General features: G+C 42.1%; 1 protein-coding gene across 3 annotated transcripts in view; it reads right to left on the bottom strand.

Annotated features, from left to right (window-relative positions):
* CRACR2A (calcium release activated channel regulator 2A) overlaps window positions 1-22,014 on the bottom strand; it is a 50,645-nt gene extending 28,631 nt beyond the window's left edge. For all 3 annotated transcript variants that reach the window (XM_086609675.1, XM_086609674.1, XM_086609676.1), the window contains exons 1-8: window positions 21,966-22,014; window positions 21,323-21,418; window positions 13,055-13,293; window positions 9,531-9,642; window positions 8,382-8,550; window positions 6,851-6,997; window positions 4,101-4,191; window positions 1,693-1,788 (exon numbers count right to left, since the gene is read on the bottom strand). In XM_086609675.1, the coding sequence (XP_086465801.1) occupies window positions 1,693-1,788; window positions 4,101-4,191; window positions 6,851-6,997; window positions 8,382-8,550; window positions 9,531-9,642; window positions 13,055-13,222 (783 nt within the window). In that variant the 5' untranslated portion in view covers window positions 13,223-13,293; window positions 21,323-21,418; window positions 21,966-22,014. The remainder of the gene's footprint in view (window positions 1-1,692; window positions 1,789-4,100; window positions 4,192-6,850; window positions 6,998-8,381; window positions 8,551-9,530; window positions 9,643-13,054; window positions 13,294-21,322; window positions 21,419-21,965) is intronic.
* Window positions 22,015-22,224: the final 210 nt, after the last annotated feature.

The raw sequence follows: 22,224 nt of genomic DNA, 5'->3' as shown, positions 1-22,224 counted from the left end.
AATTAAAAGATAAAACTTCCTTATGCTGCTGCCTGTATTACTTGATTATACCAGGCTTAAAATTTAAAATCAAATCCAGAACACATCTATTTTAGAGAACAAGAAGAGAGCTTTACAGAACTACTGGCTGATAACTAAGTTTTAAGCATAGCTTTAAAGAAAAAAAAATAAAAAGGGGAGAATATGAAAATATAATCATTACAAAATTAAGATGAATAATTTCTTACACTTGGCAGTTAGCTTCAGGCTAAAAACGCCTGATTTGTGTGTCCCCACAGATATCTTCAAAGCGTGGATTATTCCACTGTAGTGCTGCAACATGGCAAACAGCCTGCATCAACCCACATCTGGTCTGACTCACAGGGGATGAACCAAGGCAATCAACATCAGGCAGCTGATTTCAATTCTGTGCTGGCCTTTTAGTTCAGTCCTACATCCTCATCAGGTAAACTTGCATAATTGTAGTAAGCTAGAGGTTTGTCTTCTGTCATGCTCAAGTACAACCCTACAATTCCCACCATCTTCACCAGCACCCAACTAGGGACCTGCCCTCAAACTTCTTGGTCCTCTTCCTTCCCTTCCTCTCTTACTTCTCTCCTACTTCCAAAGACTGGCACTCCCAAGCACTGCTGCCAGGAAAAGAAGTTTTACATGTATTTTTTATCCATATTCTACAGAGGGAGCTGGTTTCACAGCACTCCATTTCAGCCCTTTCAATTCCAGTGCTACCCCTTTCCCTATTGCTAGTCTCTCACTCACTGGCCTTGGAGACACTTCACAGCCTCCACGTTGACACATGCAGAAATACTCTGCTTCTCCAACCAGGAGAGTGTTTACTTCTACTGTTCAGAAGCAAAACACATCAGGCTTTACCATGGGAACTCGACAAGCACGAGAACCACACATGGCTACAAAACTGTGACCACAGAGAGATGCTGTGTCACAGCAGCAGGTCCTTCAGGAGGGAGCTGGATCATCCAAAACAAGTAAACGAGTCGTTGGCACAAGCTCTGAGCAAGGTGTACACTGCAAGAGCCAGATTCTCTGCTTTTGAGCTGCCTGGGTGTTAAGCCAGTTCCTAGCACACTGAAGGCAGTGGAATTACGCTACGTTTCCACAAAATTAACCCGGTACCTGGGGGGAATACCTGGAGCGTTTTTGTCATTTCATCATATAAAAGGAAAACTGCTTTAGAAATAGAGGGCAACATTTTTCTGAAGCACATGCATAGAAATCTAGCAGTCATAACTTATAGAATCATAGAATCACAGAATGGTTTGGGTTGGAAGGGACCTCAAAGATCATCCAGTTCCAACTCCCCTGCCATGGGCAGGGACACCCTCCACTACACCAGGTTGCCCAAAGCCCCATCCAACCTGGCCTGGGACACTGCCAGGGATGGGGCAGCCACAGCTTCTCTGGGCAACCTGTGCCAGTGCTTCACCACCCTCAGAGAAGAATTTCTTCTCTATATCTAATTGAAATCTCCCCTCTTTCAGTTCAAAGCCATTGCCCCCTCTCTTTCAAAGCCATTCAGGTATCTACACTCACGACACAAAAGCAACATAGGGCCACGGTTCGGCATAACCACACCACAGCAAGTTGCATTTTTGGGACCTAAAGTAGCCCCTAAAGAAATCATGTGAACAAATAAAAAACATCTGTTTAACTCTGAAGGATATCAGTTAGTACCTTTTTCTGTTTCTGAGCCAATTGTTCCAGTTCTTGTTCTTTTGACAGGAGCTTGCACTCCAGCTCTTGACTGTAGGACTGAAACCTCTCTGTGTCCTGCAAAATTTCAAGAGGAAATGTCTTAACAGCACAATTTCATCAGGAGGAGGAGACAGAAGGAATCAGGCATGAAAATAACAGCCCAGCTTTTTGCAGTGAACATAACGAGCTACTGATCCAACCCAATTTAGGGACCATGTCACTCATGAATCTAGACTCTGAGCTGCTGTCAACTGGTGTAGTCCAGCAACTTTGGTGACAGTAGATGCTAGAGGATGCACTGACTGCGCATGAGTAGGCATCAAGTCTACAAAGGGGAGGCAGAAATCTTGAGCACAAGCCTTAGGAGCTTCACCAACCTAAATCAATCCTTCAATCACTGGGAACTCCCAGTCCTGTTTGGGATTACTCCTTCACACACTCCTCAGCTGAGACAAATTGTCACATCTCCTCCAAGTAAAATCAGGTTCTAGCTGCTCCTATCAGCTGATAATCTGTCCTGTTCCTCCACAACAGGCTTCTCCTCTCTAAGGTCCCCAGGAAAATGCCTTTGAATAAAAAATTAAAATTTTCTCAAGACAGCAGTGGTTCCTACATGCTTTTCCCCTTCAGCAGTACATGTAATGGGGTAATCAAACGCACATTAACTGGCTTTTTATGTGGAAAAATATATATCCAAGTGAAAAAGACAGACTAACTGTCCCTTTTCTACAGCTTTCAGTCACCAGGGTATTAAGTATGGTAAATAGCTACAATTTGTACTTATTTGCATCTTAACAATTTCTTTAAATGTATTCTTCAAGAGCTGCTCTTCATTCAAGTCATAATAACTCCCCTTTTATATGGCACAAATGAATCTCTCCAGGCTGTAAAAATCTTTGTGAGACTTTGCATTAGAGAAAGAATTTAACAGTCAGATTTTCCCCAATCCCAAATTAGTCATGCCAAGAAACAATGCTTCTGGAGTGCATGACAACCATTAGTGTGAGTGCTGACTAAACTGTAAAGAGCTCCAGCAGGAAGCTTTAATGAAAAAGCTGGAAAGAAATGGCTTTTCCTCAAATATACAACTAATTAGGAGATCCAACAATCACTGCCTATGGAAAAGTCTTTCTTGTTTTAAGATTTTCCATCAGTTGTGGGGTATTAAGAGCATATAAACCACTTCTGCCACAACAACTGCTGTCAGGCAAAGCTGCAAATACTTTTTTATCCTTCACCTGATATAAAAACTTTATATAATGGGTTCACCTCATCCACCACTAAAAACTGGAAAAAACTTCAAATTTATGAGTCAGGTTCACCATGCAGTGAGGCAAGTGAAAAGACTTAGTTGATTAAGGCTCTTTTTGTCAGGAAACAAAGGCACTTCATGTCAGGAAACAAAAAATACTTTATATATTTGGACCACAAAAGGATTTTTAAGATACCATATTTGATTGAGAATGGAGCCAATAATTGATGGATATCCACTAGTTTTGGCAACATTTCCTGTACCACATGTTGTTTGAAATCATGTATTAGTTTCATTTACATGACTGCTCTCAAGGCACCAGAAAGGCCAGTAGCTCATGACTGGTTGCCCCAGGCCACTCAGAGAAGCTGTGCAACCTCCATCATTCACATACTCAAAAGTCAATTGCACAGGTTCCTGAGGACCTGATGTAGTCTGAAAGTTAAGGGCAGCACAGGTGCCTTCTCACCTAAATGATTCTAAGGTGACTCTTTCCTGGAGCATACTGGGAGTTCTTGTTGGTTTCCTTGTTTTAGGAGAAAAAACTGGACAGAAAAATCCAAAGAACAGGTTATAAAAGCAGTGAAGGAAATTTAAACGCCACTTCGTAAGAAAAGGGAACTCATTGGTGGGTGTTCTGGAAGCACTATGGCAGTGACAGAAGAATCCAACCTGTGTTTATTTCACAATTATCTGTGGTGGTTTTGGAAATTACCATCACTTGATTCATCTGCTGGTGCTCTTCAGTGAGAACTTATTCCCTCCTCAAAAGCAGAGACTGCAGAACTCAATGGGATTAGTGCTGCTCCAAACAACCTCAAAGAGCATTTTTCCTAATCATGACCAGAAGTTGGACCTGCAGCAGCACCAATAACACAATAAGGCTGTAGCTCAGTGGGCTTTCAGAAGAATGCCCACCACTGAGCACAGGACATCAACGCTCCTCTCATCCAACAAGTCACGTAGTGTGAAGCTGCATAAGTTGGATCAGTACAAAAGCAGCAGTGAGGCAAATGGTGTTTTTTCTTATTCTGTTGTGAAACACATTTTGTGGGCTTGCATTTCACATCCAGAATGAGTACAAATCCACTGGAAGGGGGAAGAAACCCATGCCCACAAGAACAGAGACACTCACTTTCAACAGAAACTGCTCTTTCTCCTTTTTGATTTGCTGTTCCATTTCCTCATACAGATGTTGAATTTCTTCATCATAAGCAGCAATTTTCCTAGTAAGAGAGAAAAAGTATACGGAGTGGGTCTTTGTAGCATCACTTCGAGTCATGGCTCACATTACAGGCTAAGCCCCACATTTCTGAGAATGTTCTAGGGTTAAGAAAATAGGAATTGTTGTGCAGGAGAGGTCACGGATTTTTTTTCCCCCCCATGGAAGGAAAGTTTCAACAGCTCAAAGGCTAATAAAGCTGCACATCTGATGTTTCCATATAAAGCAGCTGATCATTATGCAGTTTTAATGACTACTAAATCTTGGGTTTGATGAACACAGCTTCCTAGTGACAACACCAGAGCCTAAGTTTGACAGTTCTAAGGATTTTCACTGCAACTTTTTTTTTTTCCACTCTGGAACTTCATTTTTCACCATTCAAGAGAGCTGAACGAGGTACTTGTGTCATATCTAAGATGTTTTAGCTAGAACAGACTTTGTGAAAGCTACCTTATTGCCTCTCTAACAGTTTTGCTGAAACAAACTGAAAAGCACAGCTCAGCAACAGAAATAAACATGCTGTGAACAAGCATAGCTGACTTTAGGAAAAAAGACAGACTTAAAAGCTCACTTTTTCCCATAGGACACTAATTAATACCACTGCAGTTTGATACATGAAGGATTACATTGAGCAGATGCTTTAGTTTGGGCAGAAAAAAATTAACTGTTGAAAGAGAACAAGACGGCTGCTTTGGTCTGCTTCTATTCTACTCTAATTTTCATTAATCCACAAACTGAAAAGCAAAAAATCACTTTGCATCAAACTCAGAGGTCATCCTAGGAAGACTTTTAACAGGGATTAATAGGGCCTTTATATTACACTACTGTATATTCCCTCACATTCCTCTTGCTAGAGCTCTTCCTTGAGGAATAAAGTACATCACCTCCTAGAGCATTCACATCAATAGAAGCAAGACAAGGAATATACAGTAGCAAAAAAGCCATTAATTTTGTAATCTGGCTATCTATTATTTTTTGTACCTAATCCTCTACATATTCTATGTTTTCACTTATTAAAGGCCTGATTCTCTTCTCAGTTAAAGCCAAGCAAATGGCAAAGAAACTTGAACAGATTGACCTAAGCTAAGAGGAACGAGAAACACCAGAAATAAGTCTTTTTCTTTCCCCCTTTCAAACATCAGAACACTTGACGTTGCCAGCTTGCATTTTCAGTCACAGGTTAAAAATGAAGAGCAGAAGGCACTTTCTAAGGATTTACAGCAGCAATAAACAAATTTTGAGCTACATCAGTTTGAGGAAAACAATTGCTGTCACTTAGATTTTTGTAAACTCTGATTAGGGAAGAAAAGCAGCGCAGACAAGGACCTCTCCATGTGACTTCAGTGCTTCAAATAGAGAGTGTCTGAAAATCCAGCAGCCCTTTGTGCTGCCTTACTCCCCTTTCAGTGTCAAGTCAGGTCATGTTTTCATCTCAAATGTTATTCTCTTAAAACTAAGAAAATGCTTGATAAGAAATCAGCACTCATCAATGGAATAAAATGACACAAATTCATAAAGAATTCACAGTTATTTAGAAAGGTATGGCAGAGATGCTACGATCACACTTAACAATTCTGTTTTCATGTAGTATAATGTCACTTTGATCAAGGCTAAATTGACTGCATACTGAAAAACCCTCTAACTTTGCACAGCAGTCAGCGTTTCCATGGGAATCAAAGATTTTCTTTGCTTCTCTGTGACGGGGAGAATAACTTTAGTCCCGTATTATTAAGCTGCTGATTTAGATATTTCTATCCTCTCATGTGTTTGGAAGCAAAGGACATGGCAGCACCATCCAGGAGGTACCTCTGGATGTAGGAATCTTTTCAGTTGGTCTGGCACATAGGCACACGCCATTCCTGCAGGCTGAATACTCTCCAAGCATTTAATCAATGGCTTACCATTCCTAACTCTGATCAAATTAAACAGAAAAATAAAATAATATCCTGTTATAATTAAAAGTGTAACACAATTTTAAGTAACACGACTAACAGGCAGCAGAAAAAATAATCTAATACATTAGCTTGCAAATATGCCCTGCATGCAGGCAGGGGAAAATAATTAAAGCAATAAGGGCATATCATTGTTATGTGAAAAATGCTAAATATTGGATTAAAATCTCTGTTGTCTGGGATAGAATCATAGAATGGTTAGAGTTGGAAGGGACCTCAAAGATCATCCAGTTCCAACCCCCCTGCCATGGGCAGGGACACCCTCCACTACACCAGGTTGCTCAAAGCCTCATCCAACCTGGCCTTGAACACTTCCAGGGATGGGGCAGCCACAGCTTCTCTGGGCAAACTGTGCCAGTGCCTCAGCACCCTCAGAGGGAAGAATTTCTTCCTTAGATCTAATCAAAATCTCCCCTCTTTCAGTTTAAATCCATTACCCCTTGTCCTGTCACTACATGCCCTTGTAAAAAGCCCCTCTCCAGCTTTCCTGTAGGCCCCCTTTAAGTACTGGAGGGCTGCTATAAGGATCATACATCCAGTTCTACTCAAGGCATAATTCTATAATTTCAGCAATACCGGTAACATGATCCTTCTCTTTCCAGTAGTGCTGTGGAACAAACAGGGATTTTTGCTCTAATATTTCAGAGGTTCAAACAATGGTTAAGACGGTTGTAAAACTACACACACAGTTCAACAAAGAGAACTACTAACTTTTTCAGAGCGCATTCCAACTCAGTCTTTTCATTATCAGCTTCTTGGAGCTGGGAAAAAATTCTGATCAGGAACTCCTCAAAATTGGCAAGTAAATGAGGTTCATCTTTTCTCAGCTGCAACCAAAGCTGCTTCACATCACTCTCACTGAAAGAGATCATAAGGGATTCGTTAAGAGAGAACACTTCTCGGGCTGCAACCAAGGTTCACAGCATCCCAGTGGCTGCAGGCTTCAGGGTACCACTAGCCAGAACACCAGGCTTATGAAAAACAAGGGCTACTTCATCAGGGGCAGATCTGAAAAGGCTGAGGTGGGTGGGAAATGATGGAAATAGCATTTATTCCAAAGAATGCATTATAAAGTTTGGCCATGCGTGACTGCAGAGAATCATATAAACTGTTTAATGGGTGCCCTGCCAGACACTTGGCTAAACAGGAACGGATAAGAAAGGAGACAGATGACATATGCTGCACCATCCCATAATTTCTATTAGAGGTAAAGCAGTTCCCACAAATCTCGTGGGGAGGGGGCAGTGGGAAAGATCATCAAAAACACGTCCTCGTGAGAAATGAATGAGACTCAGTCTCCTAACTTTGTTAGGCAAGTTAAAAAATTGCATTTGTACTTCTTGCATTTTCAACTCACTTTAATTCCACAGTGGGACTGCTCCAAAAATCAGAACACATCATCTCGAAAATTTTGATTTAAAGATTTATCAGGATAAGGTTTTGTTTCCAAATTTGTTCAGTAGATACTGGAAAAAGGATGTTCTACTGTGAATGACAACTTCTTTTTAATAATTTGCCACAATTCTCCTGAACAACTTTGTTTCTTCCTAACTCATTCTCTTCCGTGCTCATTGTAAGCCTGAACCTAGCCAGCAGAGTGTGCTATATTTAAAGGACAAAACGAGGATGAGGATAGAAAAGTTGGTGATAAAGATCTCTTCATAATGAACATCTTTCAGGATGACAGACAATCACTTCTTATCTGCAACAGGCAGTCAGGTGAAGAGAAGCACTGACAAGTGCTTTTATTTCATGGAAAGGAAACATTCCTGCTACCTCTCCAGATCCTCTCTCATTTTTGCCCTCCGCTTTTTTTCATCTAGAGCATTCATGGTTCTAGACCAACACAGCAGAAGCTCTTAGAGCAGCTTTTGTGCTCTGTACACTTCCAACACAGCCCATGCCAAACGCTCATGCATTGCTGGGTGGAAAATCACTGGCATCTGTGGATTACATGCTAGTAATCATCTGTGTTCAAAAGCCAGGGCACATCAGGGGGTTCATGGTACAGCTTTCATATGGCACAAACGTTTCACCTGCCTATGGTACAACAGCTTTGCTCTTGGAAATTTTGGTTGAAGAGCATTCCATCATCCCTGACAGAGAAAATACATTTTTCAAGAACCACAGTGATTCTGAGCAGCCTTGCATCTCCTCATTCATCTCGGATTCCATTAAAATCAAACCCAGAGCTGAATCATACAAGATCATACAATTGATTACTACTGCTGCAAAGACTCACTCATCCAAAATGTTTTTAGCTCCAAGGCGATCCATCAGATGTGAGAACTGGAATTCTTCGTCCTCGTCACCACCCTCGGTCTCGACGCGCTGAAGCCGGCCGGCTGCTGCACCTTCTGCCTGCTGCGTCGGCTCATCATCCAAAGCGATCTGCCCCAAAAGAAACTGGCCTAAGAATTAGAAATTACACACGTCAGCGTTTTCAGAACTCACAGCAAGAAGCAATGTCACTGAAGAGCAACATACCAAAAATCAAATTTTACAGTAAATATAATTTGTGACGGAAACACCTACACTTGTTTACGAGAAAAGGGAGTATAATGAGAAAAACAAAAGGAGGAGGGATGGCAAGAGGATCCCTGAGTTCTGTGCCTGATTTGTTCCCAGTTTCATGCCTAACCTTCAGTTTTCTAGCTTAAACCTGATGCTTATAGTCAGCAGAGCTAAAATTTAAGTACAAAATTGATTCTGTACCAGCAACCAAACACAGTCTCACTGACCACGTCGTCGTCTTATCTGGCACCGCACAGCCGGGGAGAAAACAACCCTTCCACAAACCCACGACAGTAAGAGTGCTGCTGCAAAGCAGGCAGTTATCAGCTGAAGAACTTATCAGCTCCAATTATGCAATAATAATTGCCTCATCCTGCTTTGTTTCGGAATAAAGCAGCATGACTTGAAGAACTAACTTGTTGTAGCAAGCACTCCCACAGCTGTAAGGACAGCCGTCTTAACACATTTTCCATTTTGTCTTCCATTAATCTTAGAGATAATCTTTAGTATCTCTCAGGTCTTATGACCTGATATGAAATAAAAACACAAGCTTTCTCCCCTCAAAGGAAGTTTTCCAAAATTTGTTCGCAGATCTACCCCATGGCTGAAAACAGGTGTAATTCAGATGGTTACATCTTATGTCTCATGTTGTGATGTGACTTGCCATCTTACACAAGAGAGGAAAACCCTGGAGCCCTTTGCATCTTTATAGACATAATTTGACCATTTCTTCACCTGTTACATATATCTGCTATATCTAGGGAATAGTCTGGCTCCCTAAGTGTACTGTGAAGATAAAAATGCCTCTTTATTGATGTGGAAAGTAGAGAATATGAACAAAGCTCTATACAGGAGACATGCTTTCCTCCAAACTCACTGAATCCTGTGGTGAACTCCTTTAGGGTAAGTGAGCCGTTGCCATCAGCATCCAATGTAACAAAAACTTTTTCAAGCTCTTCCAGGCTAAGAGGTAACTCAGCATGCAGTCTCTGGAATGACAAAACATGCAGCACCTTTATCCAGTTCTACAGGATGAGAAGACTACTAGATACCACAGAACATCCATAATACAAGAAGAAGGAAAATTCAAATACAGCACAGAGTAAAACAACATGAACTGAGGGAGATATGCTTTTATTACTTCATTATTTGCCTTTATGAATCCTTTAGGACAAAGCAGTGGGAAAAATCTCCTGGTGACACAGATTCCAGCCACACAGGGGAGAGGGAGAATTTCAGGTGGAGTCTTAGCACTCTGGTGAAATGCCTTGATCATGGTGCAGCTGGACAAGCTAGACAGCAGAACTGTACACCTAGTTCCTTCCATGTCTTGAGGTCAAGCTAGAGACTCTCTGAACAAAAAAATGACAGAGGGTGTACTGTCCTAATTAAAGCTGCTTTAAAATGGGGAAATAAATAAATAAAACAAAGCCAAGAAAGCTGCACAGTTCAAGGAGCAAACCTACTGCTCCTGTAATGAGTTAAATGTAGTTCATGATTGTCTACTTCTGAAGTGTAGCACGATGACACCAAAAAAGACAAAACTTCATGACACCAGCTCCACAAAACCACTTTTTTTTTTTCTCGAGATTCTAAAGACAGGCATAGAAGAAAAAAAAAAAAAAACACTTGATTTAAATCTGGCCCTAATGGTTTTACTGTAATTCTTTTACCAGTATAGACAGATTCCCAGAAATAGGAGGAAACTGGAGTGGCAAACAACTACAACAGCAACGACTTCCAGTGGGAGACAGCACTAGGAAGAGTAAAATTTTTTCTCAGCTTAGGAAGCAATATAAATACAGACTGGTGAAGTCCTCTGCTTTATTAGTTAATATTTTAATTCCTTCCCTCAACTCCTATTGCATACACAACATATGAAACTTGCAAGCTAATAGGTTGATGAAGTTCATCAGAACAAAAATACTAATTCATTGCACTGTGAGGAAGGGATTTATGGCCAAATAAAGACTCTCCTGCAATCCAAGAACAGCAGAAACCACGATCTGATATCCCAGGCCATGTAGCCAAGGTAGGAATCGCCAGAGTGCCTTAACTCTGGCTGCGGAGAAGGGCTTGGAGTATATATTGTAAACCTGCAGGAGCTGAAGGGAAAAGTAGTAACAGGAATTCCAAGGTGATCTTGAGAAGGCGAAGCAACAAGGCTTCTAAAGCACAGGACTATCTGGAATAGTCCCAAAGGGATTTCTGAGCAGGATTAATTGTGCACTGCTGCCTGCTTCCAAAAAACTAAGAAAATTTGATGTACGTTCAGTCCAACCACGTTACTTCATCAGTGATACACCTGATGAGCAGTTTCTCACTTAAACACACTCATCTTCCCAAAGCTTCTACCCTGCTAAATAAAACAACAGAGGTCAAATAGCTAAGAGCAAGATCTGAACCCAAAACTGCTACACACACTAAAACAAAACATTTTGCAACACTGATTCTCATTATTCATGATAATCTCAAGGCCCAAAGTGCAAAACTGTGGTTTCAAGACTCCAGCAGAGTTTGCTTTCAAAACCTCTTGTTTGTTTGAAAGTTGGGCACATTTGATATTTTGAAACAGAATGAAAAATCCCAAACAACCAGTACTCATGTATTGTCAAAATAAACAGCATGATATAATCAGGCAGGAATAAATATTTAATATATTTACTATACTATAAATGCATCAGAGAACTTGGTTTGCAACATCTGTTCCACTGAAGTTAATTGGATTTTAGATACTCTGCACTTTTTAGATACTCAGCACTCTGTGTTGAAACTCATGCCTCACACCACATTACTAAAAATTAAAAAGCTCAGTGTTGGCATCTTGTATTTGAAGCAGTTTTTTGTTAACCGTGAGTAGCACTGAGTCAACAAACAGCAGGATGCAAAAGTGATTAACAACTGGTACCTTTCAGGGAAAAAAGCTGATTTGCTTTACTGATGTATGTCCTTGCTATAGGGAGTGAACATCACGAAAAGTTCAATTGAAATCAACTGGGCTGATTTCAAACTTGCATTTGCCATACAGGGATTCTAGTTCATCAGTCCCCTAATCAAGGGTAATGCATAACTGTATATGTCTAATATACAGTTGTCCAGTAAAAGCCATCATTGTTTTGTATATTAATAAAATAATGTGTACCAAATCCCTTAGAAAATGTTGTAGATTACTGAAAGAAGTAGATATTAGAACTTTTTTTAATGCACACAAATATATATATGGTCTTCCACTAGGTGAAAACGTATGCCATGCAGCTTTGGGAAACATAAAATTTTAATCCATTACATTCTCTAAGGATCTGGATTGACCAAAACCTACCGCTAACAACATATTAGTTTGCACCCAAGTTACTTCAAAGAGAAAATGTATATTGGCAAAGCCTGCAGCGCAGCAAGCAGCTGCACTCCTATCTTCTTTCAACTCTGCAGAATCAGCACAGGTTGTCACAAAACTCAGCAGCAACAACTGCACAGAAAGCTCTTGAGAGTAGTCATCTGAGCCACTTACTATCAGGTTTTTACTTTTCCAACATACGTCGTTACAAGTGTTTCGCTTGCATTTCCCTATATGCAGATGTATCTTGGTTTCTGAGGAGATGGAAGGTTTCTAAATTTTCTATTAGATGCTTCCTTTTGTAGCAGTTTGCGCTGAATTTATTTTGCTACCACTCCCCAATTCTTTTCCATCCATAAGCACTGAAGTAGAAATGGATTAACACCACGAAATTAAGCTTTGTGTGTCAAGCATGAGCACATACTTGTTTTCTGCCACTGCTTCAAGCCATCCTACCATTTCTGCAATATGCACCCAACGCCCATCTTTTCAAAAGATTTAGTTGTATAGTTGGTTTTGTCCCAACAACCTTTTCAGCAAATCTGATTTTGGTCCCTCAAACAATTTAAGAACAATTTGGTACGATTATTGTGAACACTGATTAAGGCTAAAATACCATTCCTCTGGACTTCCTACATGAATCTCTGATCCAGCTGAGAGTTCACCATTGTGTAGCAGGTGAAACCAAAGTGAAAGACTTGATTTACACAATTTTGCTGAAAAATACAGAAGGATAAAATTGGTGGACTGTATACATTGACCATGCTGTGGCAAATCACGAAGTAACGAATTCACTGGATTTTCAACAAGAATGGAATTAAATTCCTGGGGCGTTTTTTTTTTTAACTTCACTTACTTGGATTTTGCATTTTTTTGTTGCTTTGTCTGTGGAAACAAATGCAAGTTCTTTCAAGTCTTACATAGTGCTTATTTAAAACTCTACATACCTCTCTAAACTTATCAGGAGGGTGTTACAATTTTTAACTCTGAATTCATCAATCTCAACTCATTAAGGACATTAAGGAGCTTCTCTCCTCGTGCGTTTCACACAGCCAATTGTGTTTTACCTGCATGTCTTGACGAGTGATGAAGCCTTTGCCTTCCAGATCACAAATCCGAAAGAACTCATGTGCTTTTCCCAACACAGTTAATCCTGGGTCTTGTTCTCTAGTCCTGCTCCTGTCTGCATCTCCCAGTGGCACAGGACTCCCACAGTCTCCGTGTACTCTGTCCATTGTCAGAGTCTCAGCACAGGAATATTTTGGGATGCTGCTGTCCCATTTACTCACAACTTCTGATCGGAAACCTGTATATGGAAGGTAAGGAAAAAAGCAAACCAGACCCTCTTAATGATGCTTTCCACAATCTCTTAGAAGTCATCTCTTCAATCAGGCAGGAGTTTTTTCTCCTTCTAAGCTGTTAAGAAAAAGAGGAAGGGGGAGTCTGAGGGAAGACAAGACTAGCTCTGAAAAAGAATCTCACAGCAAAATCAGCCAGTTGAACAAGAAATACAGACAATCAATCAATGTGAACAAGAAAACAAAAAAACAGGTAAATGAAAAAATAATTTAAAGCCACTACAGTTATTCAACTGGTATCCTTTTGACTCTCATCGTCTTAACACCACGTACCACGATTTCCATCCAGTGCTTTGGAACAGAGTTCACATGACAGCTATAGAATGGAAGGTGATCCACGACTGATGGAACCTGATGGATCATCATGTTTGAGTCAAGTCAAATTAAGAGAAAGATAACAGGTTATGGAATTCTGAAACATTTCCTTAGATTCATCCTTATCAGTCAGAGCTTTGTCTTTCACCTGTGAAGGAGAACTAATTGCTAGTGAACTTGGTGGGAAGACTTCATAAGTTAACCACATCCTAAAGAGCCTCTGTGAAAATTTGTATTATACCCCTTGCATGAAAATATTTGCATGTATTTGTGTTGGGCTATAATTTCATTTTCCAAGAACTTCTTAGGTGTACAGTTTGTCACACTTGCAGCACCTTTCCATGACAAAGTGATTCCTCCAATACTTGTGGACCAGGCTGTTGGACTTCCCATGCTGCATTTAAGTATAAAAGCACAATAACCAGGTCATCGACTTCGAACCAAACTCAACTTTGATGAGCAAACCAGCCGCTCCCTCTGAAACCACGCAGCACAAATCTGCGAGGGCAGGTGAACTTGCTCTCCCTCGCTCTGTTTTGCAAGTCTGATCATCCCAGGACCGTTGTTCAAATACTCTCCAAAGCCAAAATAATTTTGGCTTAATGACCAAAGAACTTAGCTGTCAAAATCCTTTCTAAAGCAGAGTTACAAGCGACAGAAGGAAGGCCAAGGATGGCTACACCCAACACCACCCTGCTTTAGCAAATTCCTTCTCAGAGTGAGACTTACTTCCATTTTCCCATACACTTAAACTCAGAGACCAGCTGTTTGCCCCTCACCTGCACACAGCGTGCAGGCACCGAGCATCTCCTTCCTCCCATGAGGAAAATTTCTAGCTCAGAGTCTGACCATCCATCAGTAGCTGGGAAGATACACGAAGGAAAAAGACCACTCCGTAACTGCCGTGTTTCTTCATCCCTTTCCTGACATTCCCAATATTAGACAGTCTCAAAACCAGTATATGAGCTAGATCAATCTTTACTCTGACTATACGTAGTCACCCACAAGTGGACTAGATGGAACTGCCACTGCAAGCCACACTCAGGCTCCAGTGGCACAAGAGCCTGGATGAGATGCTCCTTTCACGCTGCTTCCACGCGCTGAACTTCACTTAAGTCAATGCAGCTCCTTCTTGACTGGCACCAGTGTATGAGGCAACCAAAATCAGACCACCAGTTTCGACTTTGCAGTGACACTAACTTAATACTCACTTAAAAACACCAAAAAAAATTCTGGCGTTAAAAATTTTGGTTTAAAAATAAAAAAAAACACAAGGTAAATGCAGCCTAAAAATGGTCTTGACAAGATCTGACCCAGACTCCGGGTGTACCAGATGCAGTAATTTTTCTTTTTCTCATCCCAACAATTTCTCAAAAGGCCCCGAGTGCAGGAAGAGGCCGAGCTAATCATGACAGCAAGTGCTGCTAGCCTGTGTGCCTTCTGCACAGGTCATCAGGCAGCCTTAAGAAAAAGGAAAAGGAAAAACCGTGCAAATAATACACAGTCAGTTACATGTGAAAGAACAGAAATATGAAAACTAAAAATGGTGGAACAAGAAGGCACCATATCCAGTTTGACCAAGTTGTCAGCATTCAGCAAACAGTACAGATAAGAGTCAGAAAACGTCACCATCGTTTCTAAATACTCCCACACCACAAAATGTCATTACATGCATCACGGGAGCCCCACCTTCTTACCAGTGTCCCCACCTTTCATAAACACCATAAAAACTTCCTACACAGCAAGCGCCTTGGATCTAGCAGAAAATTCAATTAGCACGTACACTAAAATGCTTAACCCTTCTGCCAGCTTCCACAGCTGATGCAGTTCATCCTGATTCCTAGAGCCTCCTGATACTTTGCAAATTGTGGTACCAGCAGGGAAGATGAGAACTGCCATTTGCCCCACATTACTGCATCAGCAACCTAATTATTCCAAGGCCAGTTTAAAACAACACAGGCAGCTCCATTCACTCGCCCACCTCTTAGAAATCCAATGGCTTACAAATTCGAAAAACTGTCATTTCAAATTGCAAATACCATTCTATTCTACAAAGACTTTGGATTTCCAATCTTTGAGCTACAAACACTTCACTATGCAAAACAGGTGGTATCACGAGCTGATGGAAACGAGCACAGCTCCAAGTAATACTAAACAAGGATGTGGGCTTTATGAGGTTTTTTTACAGATCATGAGGTGTTTCTGAGCTGGTCTGCAAGAGGCAGGTCACTGTTACTATTTCAAATGCTGGAGGTTCTGGAAATGCTGAAAGTTCTGTAGACCACCTGACACATGAGCAGGGATCCTGTCAGAATTAACTTAGTGTCAGGGCCAGTTTTCTTTTAGCATTATGCTGAAAACCTCCTAAAGCTGCTAAAAATGTACCACCACAATTATTTTAAGTTAGCACAAGCCTGCTGAAAGAAGTCATTTATTCCCCTTTACTGTGTCCTGCCCTTGGTTCATGCAGTTAGTGAACCCTGTTGTAGAATCCTTTCCATTTAACCTGGAAAGTTACCATTTATTTAGCTCAATTAAGGCCAAGTGGTTCATCAAGGAAACACATCAAAGAAAAGAAATCAAGAATCAAAAAGAGCAGCACCTACAGAGAATGACAGAGGAACAGGACTCCTAAGATTTCAGAGAGCACAATCACCATCCTCAAGGACATGGCAATTGGCTAGGTACAGGATTGGAGAAAAGTACTCCCTACGCACAGAATGAAACGCACAAGAAGTTCAAGCTCCTGTGCTGTAAAGACAAGCTAGACATGAAAATCCATCCAAGAATAGAGCAAGCAGAGGGCTCAACCACTGACTGCAGAGGTGGTGCAACTGCTACCGTGGAAGGACAGACCAAGCACAATCCGTGAATAACGGCACCGGTGATTGTTCCTTCAGAAACACCAATAGATCAGTGGACCTCAATGTTACTTTTAGCCACTTTTTCAAGATTTTACAACAGTTCAAGGGAAAAATGCAAGTCCCACACTTAAAACAACTAACAGATATACAAAGTTGTGCACCAAAAAAAATTCCATAATTTTTTCCTCTACCATGACTAAGACAATGACTCTTTAAGTTCTCATGGGACCATTACAAAGCCTGACCTCACCGGATGAACACCTGGACTGAACTAGATGAAAAATGGGACTTTCAGTCCTCCAATTTTGACTGTTCAAGTAAAAGCATGCAAGTGTCATGGCACCGAAACGTGTCATAAAAGCCTCTTTTTTTCCCCCCATACAGCCTGAACTCACTGGCCAGATAACTGCTTTCATGATGGACACGATCTCTCCTGATTACTCACCTTATAACGTGAGCTCAAAGCTTCCTTTAAACCACAACAAGTTTTTAGATTTCCATAAAATTACTTCCAATTTACTTGAAAATAAGAGAGGTGAGCAGAAATCAAAGAGAGAAAAGACCTGGAAGGAGACGTCATGGGTCATAAATAGATGGTAACGGTATAAATGAAATTTCTCATTTTCACAAGATGACTGGTTAAGGAAGAATATTCACCTAAAACTAAAGAAGAAGGAAAAAAACCTAGGCCATATATGAGAAGTACAGCCTCCACAATATAACAGGGAAACTGGAGAAAAACAGAAAAGATGCTTCAAGTGACAGTGTCAACAACTCCAAAACAGGCTACCAAAGACTGGGGAGAGAGACCGCTCATTCCCCACTTGGCATTTGGAATCCACAAATCCAAACGTTGGAAAAAACCCTAAAACTATGTCACTTGTGTGCATCCTGATGCGGGATCCCAACTCTCTGACTCGTGATCATGTGCTCTTGAACCTTTTTTATTTTTAACCCCTCCATGAAAGCAACCAGTTTTCACTGGGTCTGTAAGAACATTTGCCTCTACGGAAGGACAAAACCATCCATGTATTAAAATTGAGATGTCCAAAGGTAACGGAGGTAAGCAAAGGAAGCAGATTCATTTATTCCCCATCCTGCTCCTTCAATACGGAAACACTAATGAAAAACAACTAATGTGCAGGCAACAAGAACCACAGAACCTCTCACTTCCCCTCCAGCACCATCTTACCTGATTTTTATTGCCTAAATATCAGCGGTTCTTAGGGATCCATACCGAAAAGGTAGGGTGAAGTTCCATACACCTGCCAAATGTTGCTAGGCTCCTTGAGAAGTAAAGTTACTCTAAGTAGTTAGGATTTTAGTGGAAATACATCTTTTCCTCTTGCTTCATTACTTTGCATGCTTCCTTTTTAAAATCTATTTAAGAAATTATTACAGAACGACATAGAACTACTTCATAATTATTTTAACTTCTTTACAAAACATAAAACGTTAGTTCAGAGGAGTGAAAACCTATTGTTAAGAAGGAGCACCTTACAACATATGCAACACATTCCAAGCACGGTGAAGTCAAAACCGAGCTGGCTCCATCTGACCACGTGATTTATGGTGTCGCATTGTCTCAAGCACCAAAATTAAATGCAAATAACAATAACTATATTAGCAACAGCATTATATTAGTAAATGGTGTAACTGGTCACATGATGTTCTGGCAGGAGGTATTAACAATTCATATCAGCTGTTCCACTTGTTGACAAATTATTTCATTGGAAACAGACACACCCCACACCCCGCCCCAAGTAAAGGCATAGAAAAAGTCTGAGTAAAGCAGGTAATTTTTAATTGTCTTGGCTTTCAGGGTTTCCTAATGACCCGCTGCTAAATGGAGCTACTTTTGGCTGGTGAAATCTGGTTGACAAGAACATCTTTAAAGTGCACCATATTCACAAAAAAAAAATCTTGAATTATTCTGCCTTCTCCAACAGTCCTCGCTAAAAATGTGACTTCTGAAAAAAAAAATCAAAACCTTTTATCTGCCTGAAAACCAACAAAAATTTGACTTGAAATTTAAAATACACTCTCTATTTCTACTTTGTCAAGGAACGTTACGTCTTTAACCTAAAATCAAAGCTTCTGAGATGCAAATTAAATATTCCCTTAAAATAAAAATTCTTTTTTAATGGAAACAACGTTAGTGGAATTTCAGTCTACTCTGCCACTGACCTTAGTGGACCCAAGCTAGGGAGATTGCCCTAGAAGACCCAAGAGGTACATCCCACGTGTCTCCTTAGTTATCTGTCACTAGGTTTACAGTTGGGTTGACAAGAATTCTTGTTTTCAACATTTTCAGATCTTCTGCAACTATAAAGTTGCTCTCAGAAACCACCTTCCTCCGAGTCAGTCGGACAGTTCGTATGGGACAGGACCGTTCGAGTGATGCACGGGAATATCTAACTTGCTAATCCGCTGTTTTTCCATTGCAAGAAGTAATGGTAAAATACGATACAAGAAGCCTTTACATTTTCCTATATGCAGTACAAGATAACCTCCATGCTCTCTCTTCTCTTGGCTCACTTCCAAGGTTTGGGAAACATATAAACGAATCCACTTTTCTATATTTGATTAGTAGGCTTGGTGTGCCTCATCCTGTTTAGTTCTACCAAAATCTCTAGCAATACAAACAATGAAAAATGCATCATTACAGATTCTTATTTAGATTTTAATTCACCATTGCTTTCAAGTAGAAATACAACTTCCACATTCTCTGTTAGTTAAGTAGGCAAGAAGTTATTCTTGCAACTGTCTGGGATCCCTGTCTCCATTTACAAACAGAAGTTCATCAGCACGACCCTTAACCTTTCTTGACACCTCCTCTGTGAGACTAAGGGATAAGATGAGCCGTAAGAGGGAAAAGGGGCTATTGCATGACACTGCAGAGTATCTCCCAGTGTGGCTCTCTGGACGTCACGGACTCTTCAAAGGGGCACGTATCCTGCCCGCAGCTCAGCAACGTGGTGACTTCCCACCGTGCAACAGGTACGCCTACTGCATCATTCTGTCCGGCAAAAATAAGGGAACAGAGCAAGGGGTAGCCTGGGACACAACAGAACCAACACATGATGCAGAGGCACAGCAGAAGGAGAGCGTGAGAAGGAACCCCCACGGCAGGGGGGTCAGAACTGGATGATCTCTGAGGTCCCTTCCAACCCAAACCGTTCTGTGACTCTATGATTCTAAGTCAAATTAGACTGAGCCATGACACGCAATAAATCTAATGGTGACTAAGGAGGTAGGTCAGACAGGACTCCCAGGAAGCCGTCCTGTACCTTGCTTACCCAACCCTGTGGTGGCTTGATAAACGTGGGGAAGAACAACCTCGGAAAAGTACACCGGTGCCTAGAAATGCAGGCAACTATTTATCACCAATTTTTGTTTCTCTTAGGATAAAAAATAAAGTAGATTTAGACTGAAAACTCCAGGCTTGACCTGCTTAGATCTTTGTCTGGAGAGAGCTCCAAAGTCTTTAACTGAGTTTCGCTCAGTTTGTTGCCACAGGAATCCTGGTGGTTCCATGTGGATAAGTCATGGACAATAGAATCAATTATTTCTTTACATCAGGTTTAGCTTAAACTGTTTAAACTTGCATTTTTAACAAGAGAAATAAAACCCTAAAAACATATTCTTCCTTCCTCATATGCAGAGCTGTACATTCATATCTACTTCTACTGCAAATGAGCACATGATGCGGAGGGAATCTAGGCAGACCACTATATTCTTTACCCCTCCATACAGCCACCTACAAAATCATGACTATATAATTTGTCAGTGAACAGAAACAGGAGGAGGAAGAGAGATCTGTTAGAAGCACACGCATCCTGTGCGCTGAAGAAACCACAAGAAGAGCTTGTGGAGTAATGTTCTCTAGTGCATTAATTTCTGCTCCTTTCTGCACATTTCTCTTCTAGTCCATCACAAGACAGGAGGAAAACAGGGAAGAGATGTCTCACACAGAACCAAATCTACCTCCTTCATTTCAGCAGCAGTGAATTAAGACTCCAACAGCTGGCAGAGCAGGAGGCTGTAAATGATTATTGCCCTATATCTCATTTGCTACTTAACCCATTCACAGAAATAAAGCCGCTCTTCGTACTTGAAACACTGACTTTTGATTTCTTTTCTTGATGTCAAGAAAGATGGGAATTTAGTATAGAGAAGATTGAACATTTAATTTTCACTCTTCTGGGTCTAACAGTTGCGTTTTGAGTTGTACAATACCAAACCCCCTAATGATAAATTTGGGGACCAGACATTTGAGACCTTAGGACATCCCACAGACAACCAACAAACTCTTACCCGTGTATCAGAATTATTCACACGTGTCATCTAAAAAGAAAAGTGAAACTAACCTGGAGACTAGTGTTCAAAACCACACAGTTGCAAGTCAGAAAATAGAAAAGTAAGTTAAATTAGTCAAAGCGTTCCCGAGCAATTTCACCATTCTCCCCGTTCTGACACTCCCCGAGTTCCCTTACACGCAGTCATAATCAGCTCTAGGCATATACTAAGAATTCGATTATCCTGGTAGCAGTAAGTTCATTTTATAACTGTCATTTACAATCATCATAAACATTCAGCATCAAGAAAGACAGAAAACTAAACCAGGTGCCACGCTAGTGCTACAGTGGCGTAAGACTGACACCAAACTACCGCAGGGGAACACAAGAACCACTTTTACAACCAGTAGTAGCAACACTGCTACTTGAAGCATCTTCACTAAGTACTCGGTGGGCCTGTCCCCAGCCTGGAGGCAGACACCCATCACCAACCCCATTACCTGTTACACTGAACACCAACTGGGCAGCTCCTGGAGCAACCAGGACATGAAGTGGCTTCTCGGTGACACCGTCTATCCGCCTTACCACGAAGCTGCCTAAGGGACGCAGAAGTGCAAACACCATCAGTCAACAGCACTTTTGGGCACCGCCTTGGAGAAACAGCCTCTGTGCGGGGGGAGCCACGACACCGCGCACTCCGCCGCCGGGCCGAGCGCCGGCTTCTCCGCCCCGCGTTGCTCCCGCGCCAGTACCGGTGCTGGGCACGGAAAGGGAAGAAGCTGGAGGGGGACTGAGAAACTCGCTGCGGCTCCGACCCCGCTGCCGTCCAGCCTGAGGCCGGGCGGAGCGTTAACGGAAGGGCCGGGCAGCCCCTCCGCGCTTCCTTGCGGCAGGTGCAGCCGCCCCGCGGGGCGATGGGCACCCGGGGACGGGACGCGGGGCCGGCACGCCGGCCCTTCCCGCTGCTCCGACCCCGCTAAGCCCCTGCCCGCCCCCGCGGAGGGGCCGGTCTCTCGCGGGAAGCAGAGCTCACGACGGGCGGAGCGCAGCGGAAGGGCCCGCAGCTTGGCTGGGAAACGGACCCACTCCCTTTCTTTTTCCTCCCCCGAGTCTTCCCGCCCCCGCTGCTTCCCCCCGACTCACCTCCCGCCGCTTCCCGCGGGCGCGGTACGAGCCTTGCGCGCTGCGCGGAGCGCCTCTCCGCCGCCTGCCCGCGCCCCGAGGTGGAAGTAAGACCGCGGAAAACTCCAGACGACTTTCTAAACTTTGGCTTCCAGCACGGGTGGCATAATGGGGCGAGGCGGGCTGCGCCCCGGGGGCGGGACGGCACGGTCAGCCCAGCCTCCTCCCTTCCAGCCCGGCGGGGCTGCCCGGCCGGAGTCCGGTACAGGCGCCGGGCCAG

The sequence above is a fragment of the Tauraco erythrolophus genome, chromosome 4, assembly GCF_009769465.1.
Source record: "Tauraco erythrolophus isolate bTauEry1 chromosome 4, bTauEry1.pri, whole genome shotgun sequence".
Classification (NCBI taxonomy): domain Eukaryota; kingdom Metazoa; phylum Chordata; class Aves; order Musophagiformes; family Musophagidae; genus Tauraco; species Tauraco erythrolophus.
The sequence above is the reverse complement of the archived record's forward strand: the minus strand, read 5'-3'. Positions and strand labels throughout refer to the sequence as shown.